Genomic DNA, 13740 nt, shown 5'->3' on the forward strand with positions numbered 1-13740 from the left:
ATGATCTCACAGTTTGTGAGTTCCGAGCCCCGCATCGGGCTCTGTGCTGACAGCTCAAAACCTGGAGCATACTTCAGATTCTGTCTCCCTCTCACTCTGCCCCTTTCCTGCTCTCTCTCTCTCTCTCTAAGATAAACATTTAAAAGAAAATTTTTAAACAATTTAGTTATTAACATTATTTAAAACAGGTCGGGGTGCCTAGCTGACTCAGTTGGTGAAGCGTGCAACTTGTGATCTCGAGGTTATAGGTTCAAGCCCTATACTGGGTACAGAGATTACTTAAACACTAAAAGTCTTTTAAAAAATCATTTAGGGGAACCCGGGTGGCTCAGTTGGTTAAGAGCCTGACTTTGACTCAGGTCATGATCTCGCAGTTTGTGAGTTTGAGCCCCACATCAGGCTCTATGCTGACAGCTCAGAGCCTGGAGCCTGCTAAGGATTCTATGTATCCCTCTCTCTCTGCCCCTCCCCTGATCATGCTCTGTCTCTCTGTCTCTCAAAAAATAAATAAATGTTTTTTTTTTATTTTAAATAAATAAATAATAAATAAAAAATTTAAAAAGTCATTTAACAATTGCTCAAATTATCCGTGAAAGAAACAAAAGTCAACTTAAAACCACTTTAGAAATTTCTATTACTAACGTGGCTAGATTATCTAAAATCTACTTCCTAAAAATACTAAAAAGATAAAACATCATTTTAGAAGCAATGGTAAGGGGCACCCGGGTGGCTCAGTCAGTTGAGTGCCCAATTCTTGATTTTGGCTCAGTCATGATCTCGCAGTCATGAGATTGAGCCTCACCTCAGGATTCTCTTTCCCTCTGCCCTTCTCCCCAGCCCCTGCTCGCTCGCTCGCTCTCAAGATAAATGCTCGCTCGGGACGCCTGGGTGGCTTAGTCGGTTAAGCGTCCGACTTTCGCTTAGGTCGTGATCTTGCGGTTCGTGGGTTCGAGCCCCGCGTCAGGCTCTGTGTTGACTGCCAGCTCAGAGCCTGGAGCCTGTTTCAGTCTGTGACTCCCTCTCTCTCTGACCCTCCCCTGCTCACGCTGTCTCTCTCTGTCTCCTAGAAATAAATAAAACATTAAAAAATTAAAAAAAAAAAAAGATAAATGCTCGCTCGCTCTCTCTCAAGATAAACAAACATTATAAAAAAATAAAAAAAAAAAAACAGAAAAAACCAGAAGCAATGTTGAGTCTCAAGAAATTTCAAAGGATTGAAATCACAAGTATGTTCCCAACCATAGTAAATTAAATTGTAAGTTAGTAACAGAAAAAGAATTAGAAAATCCCCAAAAGATCTGTAAATTTAGCAACATACTTCTAAATATCCTATGGGACAAAGATTCAACTACAACAGAACTTAGAAAACATTCTGAACTGAATAGCAACAAAAATACAACTCATCCAAATATATGGGCTCCAGCCAAAGCAGAATTTAAGGGGAAGTTTTGAGAGAAACATATAGCTTCAGTAGCTTCAATATGTCCTTAAAATGAAAATTGAACATCAATTATTTAAGCTTCCATCTTGTTTTTTCTCTGTATTTTAGAGAGAGGACAGGAGTGGGGGAGAGGGGAAGAGGGAGGGAGGGAGAGAATCTTAGTGCTTGGTCCAACCCTGGAATCATGACCTGAGATGAAATCAAGAGTTGGACGTTCAACCAGCTGAGCCACCCAGGCACCCCAGGCTTCCATTTTCTTAAGCTAGAAAAAGAACAAAAAAATTAAACCCCCCAAAATAAGACACAACAAATTTAGTAAGCAGAGAAAAGAAATAGTAAGAGTGGAAAGAAGGAGCACCTGGGTGGCTCAGTCACTTAAACATCCAACTCTTGATTTGGGATCAGGTCACGATCCAATGGTTCATGGGATCGAGCCCCAGATCAGGCTCCATGCAGACAGTGCAGAGCCTGCCTGGGATTCTTTTTCTTTCTCTCTCTCTCCCTGTCTCTGCCCCTGCTCCGCTTGGCACATTCATTCTCTCATCTTCTCTCTCTCAAATTAACTTTAAAAAATATTTAAAAAGAGTGGAAATAAAACAGAAAAACATAAAACAGAAAAATCAAAGCCAGAAGTCAGTTCCTTGTACATTAATTTGTTAACTCCAAGCAAAATTAACTTTGAAAAAAGAACAGGGGCACCTGGATAGCTCAGATTAGGCTTCCGACTCCGGCTGAGGTCATGATTTCACAGATCATGGGTTTGAGCCCCGCGTTAGGCTCTGTGCTGACAGCTAGCTCAGAGCCTGGAGCCTGCTTCAGATTCTGTGTCTCCCTCTCTCTCTGACCCTCCCCTGCTGACGCTGTCTCTCTCAGAAATAAATAAAATACTAAAAAGAAGTTTTTAATGAAAAAAGGTAATCACTACAGATTCTAAAGACATTAGGAGAAAAAAAATTTTATGAACAGCTTTATGCCAATAAAATAGACAAATGAACAAATTATTTGAAAAGGACAACATACCAAAACTGGCACACGAAGAAACATAAATCATTCTACATCATTTAAACACTGAATCTGTAAACTTTTTTAAGTTTAAGAGACAGAAAGAGCGTGACTGGGGGAGGGGCAGAGACAGGGAGAAAGAGAGAATCCCAAGCAGGCTCCATACTGTCTGCACAGAGACCAACACGAGTTGGTCCCACGAACTGTGAAATAATGACCTGAGCCAACATCAAGAGTCAGATGCCACCCACACACCCCTGAAGCTGTGATCTTAAATCTTCCCCTTAAAGTCCACACCCAGATGACTCTGCTGCTCTATTTTTTTTTTTTTCATTTTTTTAAATGTTTAAGAGAGAGAGGACGAGCAGGAGAGAGGCAGAGAGAAGGGGAGAAAGGGAGACCCAGGATCCGAAGCAGGATCCAGACTCGGAGCTATCAGCACAGAGCCCGACGCCGGGCCTGAATCCACGAACCATGAGATCATGACCTGAGCCAAAGTCGGACGCCCAACCGACTAAGCCACCCAGGTGCCCCAGCTGCTGCTCTATTTTTATAAGAGAATTTAGAGATTACATAATACCACTCTCACACAAACACATCTAAAAGACAGAAAAAGGGGGAACATCTCCTCACTTTAGGAGGTCAGAATAATATAAATACCAACACCTGACAAAAACATTTCAGAGAAAAATTACAGGCCTAAATAAATTATTACCAATTCAAATCCAGTGATACAAAGGAGAGGCTATCACAAGCGTCTTCATAAGGTTGGTTTAATATCAGAAACATCAATTTATGTGATTTACAGCTATAAATAGATGTAACAAAAACAACTGGAAAGCTTCAAACAGATCTTAAGAAACTACAAATTAAGCACAAATGATATTTAAAAAAAAAAAAAAAAGCTATCCTGAGATGGAGAATTGAATAGGATACTAAAACATCTATTTAAGCAGACCCCCAGAAAGAAAAATGACAGAAAATGAGGCAGTACCAGTATCTGTTGAGAATGGAGAAGAATTTTCTAGAATAAAGACACTGACTCAAAAATTCAAGATTCCAAAACCACGAAGTAGAAGAAATGTAAAGAGGGGCGCCTGGGTGGCTTAGTCGGTTAAGCATCCGACTTTCGCTCAGGTCATGATCTTGCGGTTCGTGGGTTCGAGCCCCGCGTCGGGCTCTGTGCTGACTGCCAGCTCAGAGCCTGGAGCCTGTTTCAGTCTGTGACTCCCTCTCTCTCTGACCCTCCCCTGCTCACGCTGTCTCTCTCTCTCTTTCCTAGAAATAAATAAAACATTAAAAAAAAAAAAAGGAAATGAAATCCATCCTAACCATATCCCGAAAACAATGACAAAATAAAGACTTTATAAGCAGCAATAAGGACGCTATTTTCAAAGAAGCAGCAGTTATGACAGCAGGTGGCTTCTCACAGGAAGTGGATATCACTTTCAACAGTGGATCTCAGTTTCAATGGGGGTGGGGGGAACTATCAAAGAAAACTGCATCAAAAACATGTCTACAAAATGCAAGCTGATAGGGCGCCTGGATGACTCAGTCGGTTAAACATCCAACTTCGGCTCAGGTCATGATCTTGTGGTCCATGGGTTCGAGCCCTGCGTTGGGCTCTGTGCTGACAGCTCGAAGCCTGGAGCCTGCTTCAGATTCTGTGTCTCCCTCTCTCTATGCCCCTCCTCCATCCACACACACACACTCTCTCTCTCACACAAGTAAAGATTAAAAAAAAAAGTAAGCTGGGGCGCCTAGGTGGCTTAGTCGGTTAAGCGTCCGACTTTCGCTTAGGTCATGATCTCGCGGTTCGTGGGTTCAAGCCCCACGTCGGGCTCTGTGCTGACTGCCAGCTCAGAGCCTGGAGCCTGTTTCAGTCTGTGACTCCCTCTCTCTCTGATCCTCCCCTGCTCACGCTGTCTCTCTCTCTCCTAGAAATAAATAAAAACATTTAAAAAAAAAAAAAAGTAAGCTGAATGCAGACATTTTCAGACTAAGAAAATCTGAGATTCTGTAACCAGCTCCCCCGACTAAAGGAAAATCTAAATGACATACTTCAATAGGAAATGACCCCAGACAGAAAGTCTGACACACGCAAAAAAATGCTTAGCACAGAAAGAGGTAAACTTGAGTAAATGTGAACAAACACTGACCACATGAACTATATGAAGCTAACAGTACCTTGAAAGCTTCAAAGGCCTTTTTAAAAAAGAAATTAGAGCACAGAAAAATCATTGCTTAAGTTGACCAGAAGGGGCCAAGTCTTCTAAGGTCCTCTCTAGTATAAGGAAGAAGATACATCTCGGGGCACCTGGGTGTCTCAGTCGGTTAAGCATCCAACTTTGCCCCTGGGAATGATCTCGTGGTCCACAGGTTCAAGCCCTGCATCAGGTTCTGTGCTGACAGCTCAGAGCCTAGAGCCTGCTTCAGATTCTGTGTCTCCTTCTCTCTCTCTGCCCCTCCCAAGCTCCTGCTCTGTCTCTCTCAATAATAATAAAAAAAGTTAAAAATATAAAATAAAAATAAAATTGAAAAAAGGAAGAAGATACAGCTCTTAGTTAACTCTGGTCTTGGGGAATGTAAACGTATATGCTGAAAGGAGGAAGATGACCACTATGCACTACAACACCAAATGGGGGGGGGGAGGGGCAGGGGAAAAAAAGCAATGAAAACAGAGCAAATCGAGATGACTGCAAAGACAAAAAGAGGCACAGAAACAGGCAAAACAAAGAAGCAGCAGGAGGTAAACGGTAGGTGTAAATTCAAGTACGTCAGTAACTAAGGCTAATCACAAATAAACTTAACCACTTCAATTAACATGCAATGGTAGACTGGATTAAAAAGGTCTCAAACAGGGGGGAGGGGGGGATGGGCATGAAGGAGGGCACTTTGGGGATGAGCACTGAGTGTTATGTAGAAACTAATTTGACAATAAACTATTTGTAAAAAAAAAAAAAAGGTCTCAAACAAATTTCAAAAAACAAGAAATCACAAAGACCACATTCGCCGACACGTGGAATTAACCTAGAAAGCACGGTAAGAGAGAAAAAAGATGAAGTAAAAACTCCTTCGTGTTAAGTTCAAAAACAAACTCCATCAAAATGGCATCAGTTAACTGAGCCAGGGGCCACCTTTGTCAGAGATGTTCCAAGAAATGAGGTTCAAGTGGGAGGAAACAGGGAGACACTTGCTGACACCCTCTGAAAATGTCCCTGAGGCCTGACAGCTTCAGTGACATTATAGAGAAATCATGGAGTTCAAATTGCCAGTTGATTATTTTTGCGTTAATGTGATAACTGAGGGCACTTGTCTATCGTCAAATCTAACAAACGTTAAAAGACAGATGTATTTCTCTAGTTACTTCTCCGTTCAGACTATGTTCACTGCACCCATCCAGTAGCAGACACCACCAGAACTTCTTTGGGGAGATGGATTAGGACTTTATAGATTACTTTCAATCTGCCAAACGCCCTACCCTGGTATTTCCAGACATAAACACGTATTTGCCCTGTCACCTTATAAACATGCTGAATGTGGAGCTACTACTTCTAGTACATACCTAACAGCCACAACTGTTGAGCCTAGAACAGTGCCTCTCGTAAAGAGAGTGCTACAAAATGGGTTTGTGGGTGATGAGGAAACAAGAAAGATCTGAGCAGGAAGATACACATTTTTATGAAAATCGCTTTATAGTGACTGAGGGATATCGGGGGCCTAAAGAGAAAGACTACTTTCTATTCTCTCTGCAATTAACCCACGCTGACGTAATCCTAATTAGGATAAAGACGACAGACCTAGGAGGCTTCCTAAGGCCTGAAACTGTTTCCTGAATTCATTACCTCTGTTTTTCAAAAGAAATATACTGTTACCATCACTCCACCTCCTGCAACTGGTCCATCATCCTATTCCTAGAATCTTCTCCCACAGTCTCTTGACTGCAAATGGCCAAGTCCTAACCTGTTGCTAGTATGGACATCTCCTTCTCCTTCCGCTTCTCCTTCTCCCTCGGAGCCATCTCCTTCCTGGTGGCCGGTGGTGGTGCTGATGGCGCCGGTGCTTGAGCTGACGCTTCCGGGCCCAGCGGGGTGCCCCTCCACTGTGGCGTCACCGTAAGCGCTGCTCCGACCAGATACTAGAGGGAATGATTAAGAAAGTGTGTATCAGCCTCCAAGTGTGATGGAACCCAGCACGTTCTGAAGTCAGCAATAGTTAGCAGAGGACCAGTGGCGTTAGAAAATTTTTTCTTCTACAGGAAGAAAATTAGGAGTGAACTCAAGATCTTGGCCCCACTGCCCTATGCTGATAAGATTCCCAGGGCAGCAGTCACTCCTCAGTCTACGGTGTAGAAGACCCACCTACAAGAACAATCTTAATCTCTACTGCTGGTAAATTTCCATCTCCTAACCTAGAGGACACGCACACTGACTTGGGAATCTGGAAATTATCAGCCACTCTTGATCTCTTCCACAAAATATTTTCGTATCTAATTTTTAGCCCCAGACTGGTTTTTACAAAGTCAAACCAAAATGGCATGCTGTCTCATTCTGGCGCCCTGTGCTTTCAGCCAGTAGACTCCGGCCCGCCATGTGAGCATGTCAGATCGTGAACAGGAGGACTGCCCAGAAGAGCTTCCCGCGAGAGAGGGGGATAAGAGCCGCACTATGATGCACTTGGAAGGTCGTACCGTTAACCGTTTCAGACCAATCACGATTTAGGATCATGCACCTCATTGCTTTCTTCCAAAAAGAGACAATTAAAAGCACCCTATGAAATATGCCAATATTAACCATGTGGTGCTTAAGTTGTTGTCACGGAACATTTGAAACCCCAGGACTGAGGTCAAACGAACTCCTCAAGACTTTCAGTGAGCCCTCAAAATCTCTCTCTGCTAACACGGATCCCAAGCACCCAGACAGAGATTCCCAGTAAGTTCCCGCCCCCGCCCAGGGAGACGGGGACCCCCCAGACACTTTACCACTGTGCTCGCCAGCCACCGAGTCCACGGCGCTCCCCCCGCTCTCTGAGCCCACGCTCCCGCCATGCTCAGCAGGGGAGGTGCGAAGGGTGGAGCCGTCAGTCGCTGCCGTGCTGCCCTCATCGTCCGAGGCTGGAGCTGAGAGAGTAACGAGAGCTGTTAAAGGTAAAAACCCCTCCTGGGGGTGACAGCATCAAACCACATGGTGCAGAGGGACACAATGCAGTTGACACATCCTGTCATCAAAGGAAAAAGGGAGAGATTTGCTTTGCTGGTTAATCACCAACAGGAACAAACACTGTACACGGTGCGTTGCGAACAGTACTTGGACGGAAGAGAAACCCCAGTTCGCTGGGCATTTCCTTCGTGGCTGTACTACAGCGCAACTAGACAACGCAGAGATCCAACGAGAATCTGTGGTGTGGACACTCAGTTTTCTAGTGGGAATGCTTCACGGTCACCACTGTCTAGGTGTTACTGACACCTGCTGAGATCAGAGACTACCCGTGTTCCCGTTCAAAGCACAGAACTCTGAGTTTTAATGAGATTTGTTTTGCAATCAGTTCATTTGTGCTTGTCAGGAAATCGCCTGTCACGAGCTCTTGAATCAACTTTGTTTTGTTTTGTTTTGTTTTTTGATCAGGTGGTCCAGAGGGGAGCTCATTGGGAAATTTCACCCCTCCTAATCAGCCTCATCAGACGCTAAGAACGAAGCAAGGAAATTCCCCAGAGACAGCCACAGCATCCAGGGTCAGGGCTGAGCTGAGACAGGAGGAAAACGCTGGATGAGATACGGGGGGAAGGAAGCCAAGACAGCCACGGAGCACAGAAGGAACACAATCGGCACAGCACGACAGCCACCTCCACGCCGGAGAGGACAGCAAACTAACGAAACCAGAGAAAAGCGACACGCCACAGCAGCAGGAGACGGACAGCCAATTTCTCTCTCTCTCTTCTATCCAGGGGAAACCCCCACAAGAAGAGAGAGAAAGAAAAGAAGGAAGAAAGAAATACAGGGAAGCAGCACTCTAGAAAACTCTAAATCAACCCTTATGTTACGCAGGAGCTGATTTTCTGCCGATCACTCAGCGTCCCGTCCTCCTCTATTTGGTTCAACTCTCTACTCAGGACATTTTGGTTTTTTCTGATCAGACCAGCAAAGAGACTGAGCGCAAAGACAAAACAAGGTCTGGCGAGTTCCTCTGTGCTGCTGCCCCCACCTCCCAGGCTCACAGGCCCCTGCCGGGGAGCCACACCGACCTCAAGCACAACTCAGCTTCCGGCAGCTTCGCTTTTCTTTGTAAGTGAAAACAGTTAAAGGTAGGAGCTCTATCTACTCCTTGTCTCCCTTTCCGTGTTGTCGAGAGCGTCGGAACCCTGGCGAAGAGCCCTGAAAGCTGTCCCTGGAGCCCTACAGCTGACCCCCCTGCAAGCCGCTCTCTCGGCCTTTCCCTGGGAGACCAGCAGGAGCCAGGCAGCATGCAAAGTGTCAGGAAGTGGAGCCACGAGCACCTTTGCCGAGTGGCATCGCCATGGCCTCCACGCCCACGCCTCTAAAGCAAAGGCAGAAGCAGGAAGTCCAGAATGGCCTGTCAAAGCAGCTGCCCGTTCCACTCTCACAGCACCGGAAGCGAGGCCGGAGGGTCCTGGGGCCCCAAGCCGCGCTCCTTGCTGTGGACAGTTACCTGATGCTGTGGTGTCAGAGAGGGTTCCTGCGTCCAGAGAGGAAGAGCTGGGTGCCTGGCCGGACAGCCCCAGGCTCTGCAGGCCCAGGGCACTGCTGCTGCTGCCTGGGAAACAAGTGGAGAGTGAGCACAGCGTCCCTCCCAGGCCCCGTCCACAGCGCCGCCTTGGCCGCCTGCTGCCCTCGGGAGTCTAAACTCACCAGCATGTGACCCCCTCTGGCCTGGAGAAAGTTAATCGACAGCCACGGCTGTCCGCCCACCAAGTGTGGTTACAGACATGGTGGGAGACTTCCTTTGGCTCAGGCGGGACACAGGCCGGAGGAATCTAACAGATTTGGGAGGAAATGATCCGGAGGACCAAACTAACAGAAATGAAGAGGAGACGGGCTCCCAGACTGCAAATCCCACCACAACCCTGTCACTCTCCACCTGTGTCTCTGAACAGCTCTCACCCAGATCCACCTCTCCCCAAATCTGGGGACAAGCTACGTCAGCCGGATATCAGTAACTGCCAGACCCTGTGTGCTGCGCAAGGCCGCCGGGCGGCTCTGCTCCCGGCGCGGCCTTCTACCTTGTTGGTCCTGCTGCAGGCTCAGGGCAATGGCTAGTTCAACCATGGTCTCGTCATCTGCATCAGGCGGGATGTCCAGCATGGGGGGGAAGCCCTCTGCGCCTGCCAGCAGGGCCTCCAGGGGAGAGGGGTTGCCGTTGTTGACATTTTCAGCTGTCTCCAGGACCATCGACTCGGACTGCAGAGAGAAAGCTCTGTCAGTGACCCGCAGGGAACGGCAGCCTTTGCAAGTCCACGGAATGAGCGCTGGAGGAGAGCTAAGAGTCTCGTCCTCCCCTCTCCTGCTGCCGAGACTCACCACCATCTCAAAATCTCCATGGTCCACCTCACTCTGTTCCTGGCTCTCCTGACGGATGTGACCGGCACTCGGAATCCCTGATGACTGCATTTTCTCATCTGCGTCATCATCATCGTCGTCATCCTTGTCTCCTGAGCCAAAGAAACCCCAGTCACCCAACGGCGCTGGTCCTCTCCTCCCTCGGCGTGTGGTGTGCGGAGTCATGCGGCAGTATAAACCCGAGACGGGCTACCAGCCAGAGTCCTATGCTTTAGAGGTAAGCCACAAGGACACCCCAGCCTTGTCTCCCACCCCCTGGGCCCTGCAGGATCTGGGGACATGGCAGTGACAGCTTGCTCCCTTAGAAGACTTTCCCTAGCTGATGAAGCGACAGAACAAAAAAACCAAAACCGAAAACAAAACAAAATAAAAAAAACAGCTTGGATTCCACAGGCAGAGAAATCTAAGACCAGTAGGCCCCAAGAGCTCCCACCGCCAGGAGACCTTGGGCAAGACCGGGAAAACGGTACAATTGAGATGTTTATCTGTGACACCATGGCAGCCCGAAGTATCATTTCACTCCTGTCCCAAACAGCCACGTCATGGGATTTTCATCCCATTACGAGAAGAACCAGAACTGAGATGTATAACCATCGAATAGAAATGGAGGCCACCACGACAGGTCCAGCCCAGGCTGGCTTCTGTGTGAAGTGGGGAGCCCTTCTGGTAAGGGAGAAGTCCGGTTTAACCCCTCGTTGTCAGAAGAGGGTGGAGCCCTTGCCTTTCACCCACTGGCTTGTGAAAGCAAGTGACAATGGCCTGAACTAGAAACATCAACTACCTGTACGGTAGCTTCTCACCAGAGAAAAGAGGCACAAACTGCTGCCTAACTCAAGCCTACGCTAACGAATAATATCCAAGGAAGATTATCTGAAGATCAACAAGTTGCACACATTCCAACAGACCTGCAACTGTACCACAAGGAAAGCCATCAGCCACGTGTGGCTGCTGAACAATGAAAATGCAGCCAGTCCAAAGAGAGATATGGTATTAGTGTCAACTACACACTACATTCTGAAAGCAGTACAAAAAAATGTTTTTAATGGAAAATATTTCATTAGTAAATGTTCATACTAAGTACGTGATGATACTCTTTATACACTGGATTTACTTCTTTTTACCCTTTAATAATGTAACTTAGGAAAAACTTAAAATTACGTATGTGACTTTCATTGGAAATTTACTTGTGAGCCAAAGGAAGAAACCAGAGAATTACATAGTAATGCTAATATTTAGACATTTTGTAGAACTGTTTTTAAAAATGTTAAATGTTAGACCCTTGACTTATGTCCAAGCATATCAGTAGGGAGACCTCTCGTGGTATTTGCTATCAAATTTACTGCAGATTAAGTCCACTGGGGATACTACCCCGTAGGCAATTGAATGGGCCCTGAATGAAGAGTTCTGACACTAGGAAAACACAGTTTTCCTGAAAAATGGCTCTTTTGGGGGCACCTGGGTGGCTCAGTTGGCTGAGTGTCCAACTTCAGCTCAGGTCATGATCTCATAGCCCGTGAGTTTGAGCCCCACATCAGGCTCTGTACTGACAGCTCGGAGCCTGGCCTGCTTCAGATTCTGTGTGTCCCTCTCTCTCTGCCCCTTGCCCGCTCACACTCTATCTCTCAAAAATAAGTAAACCTTTAAAAAAATTTTTTTTAAAAAGGTTTTTTTTGTCTTTAGTCACTGACTTTTGTTAAGTGTTCTTTTTTTTGCTATAGCTCTTGGGAAGCTTTCAGCTGAATAGAAGACCTTCACTTAGCAATGACGCAAGACACATAACCATCTTCGGATAGAAATTTTCTATGTCCTTGGCTCACTTTTACCATTAACCTTTCTTTGTTTTCCCATGGCCTCAATTTTATTTTTATTCTACTTACTATATGCACTTTTATGTGCCACCTTAAGTTCTTTATGGAACAAAGCAGGTAAGACAAAGGATATACAAACAAAAGTTTCCAAGACCTTGGTCAACACAAGCAATACATCCTAAGGCTGCACCTCCCTCTCCCTGGCCCCACCACGCGCACGCACAAGCCTAAACCCAGACTTCACATTACCCATTGGAGTATTGCTTCGAGGGGAGGATGGCAGTGTCACATGTCTCCGCTTGTTCCTGGGCCTTAGGACTCGAATTAGAGCCTGTTTACAAGAAAAGCTCACGGCAGGATCCTGAGGTTGAAGGAAAAAAACAAAACAAAACAAAACCAGCATACTCAGGTTTTATGTCATTCACGAAACTGTCTAGAAAAAACTTTCCTTTCTTGGTCAATTAGTTACATACACGTGAAAGACCTGTCTACTCTCACCTGCAACCAACCTACTGACCAAATTCAGTAGTTAACCCCATCTCCAGACCTGGTATGTGTAGGATGCATCTCCCACCTTCCTGAATCCCAGTTCCTGGTAACAGACTGCCAGGTCTCAGTGACTCCCTACAAATGGATCTGGCTTTTCATCAGATTGCAGGCTCATCTCAGTCCTGTGCTGAAATAAGTCCTTCTAATGCTGAGCTTCTGTGACACAGTCTCTGGAACTAGATCTGGATGTTCATTTCACACACACATTTAATTAACACGAACTCAGCACTAACTATGTAGCTACACCGGTATATTCCCTCGGGACTCTGCACCGAACAAGAAAAACAAAAACAAGAAAAACAAAACCCATCAAGAAAAACAAAACCCATCTCCGTTTCAAACCTTTCTCTTGTGTGAAATGAGCGAGATCATAAAGCTTTCACCGACATTCAAAACCCTTACTTCCCGTTACCTTCCTTGAAGTCTATTGTATTTCTTAAAAAACTTATAAAAAATATATATATTTCCAGACATTCCCAGGCTAGTACCAGATAAGTAAGGCTGGCCTGATACGTACGGGACACAGCAGCATCTGCATGTAGATCTTGGATGCTGTGTGAATGCAGTCCAGCTCACACGTGCAGTAGCCATGGATAATGTCTACCAGCGCGTTGACGGTAGCTTCGATGTGAGTCAGGCCTAGAGGGGAGGAAAACACAGTATAAAAACTTCTAGCTACTTGAGAACCTAAAACAAAAGTACAAAGTCTTATCCCCGCATCAAGGTCAAGCTAACAAAAACTGGCAAGTTCCACACTCAGGAGAACAAAGCACACATATGAAAGGGGGGTCATCAACATTATTCGCGATTTGCTTTATTAACGGTCTCCCAATCTCTCAAACTGTCCTCGCAAGCCTTTCCAGATATCCTGCATCACAGAAGGAAGTAGGTGTCTACTCTGAGAAACCTAAAGAGAGGGTAGAAAAGTACGACGAGATGAGCAGATTCTACTTGTCCCCCACAATCCTCAGACCTCGGGACGACAAGCCTCACTCCAACCCGCCTTGCAGGCATACTGCCTGTGTGACCTGCTAACACAAACGAGCACCAGGGCTCTCGTGCTACCTTCCAAGGCTGCTATTCTGATCCTTACTTTTCTCTTTGGAGAGTGAGAAGTTAGATGAGAAACACAGTAGCAGCTCAGAAATAAAACATTCTCAAGCTGATGCTTCACTTCTCCCTTCTGAAGTGGCTTCCATCAAGCTTTCAAAAAAAATGTTTAAAGCAATTATAATGGCCACTAAGGACCCACAGATACACAAAAGTGCCTCTTTACAAGAAATATTCAACCCCAGGGGAGGAGATGCGGCACGAGAAAATCCCACTTCTCTGCCCCACTGCTGAATTCCTGTATCAGAAAGAATGC

General features: G+C 45.9%; 1 protein-coding gene across 4 annotated transcripts in view; it reads right to left on the bottom strand.

Annotated features, from left to right (window-relative positions):
- UBR4 (ubiquitin protein ligase E3 component n-recognin 4) overlaps positions 1–13740 on the bottom strand; it is a 134485-nt gene that overhangs the window by 55743 nt on the left and 65002 nt on the right. For 2 of the 4 annotated variants that reach the window (XM_039228977.1, XM_039228976.1), the window contains exons 54-60: positions 12892–13013; positions 12075–12186; positions 9979–10109; positions 9681–9858; positions 9110–9214; positions 7425–7562; positions 6407–6581 (exon numbers count right to left, since the gene is read on the bottom strand). In XM_039228977.1, the coding sequence (XP_039084908.1) occupies positions 6407–6581; positions 7425–7562; positions 9110–9214; positions 9681–9858; positions 9979–10109; positions 12075–12186; positions 12892–13013 (961 nt within the window). The remainder of the gene's footprint in view (positions 1–6406; positions 6582–7424; positions 7563–9109; positions 9215–9680; positions 9859–9978; positions 10110–12074; positions 12187–12891; positions 13014–13740) is intronic. The other 2 variants (XM_039228979.1, XM_039228980.1) reach the window with 2 other exon arrangements.

This window comes from Hyaena hyaena, unplaced genomic scaffold (assembly GCF_003009895.1).
Source record: "Hyaena hyaena isolate Hyena2069 unplaced genomic scaffold, ASM300989v1 scaffold_35, whole genome shotgun sequence".
NCBI classification, from domain to species: Eukaryota; Metazoa; Chordata; class Mammalia; order Carnivora; family Hyaenidae; genus Hyaena; species Hyaena hyaena.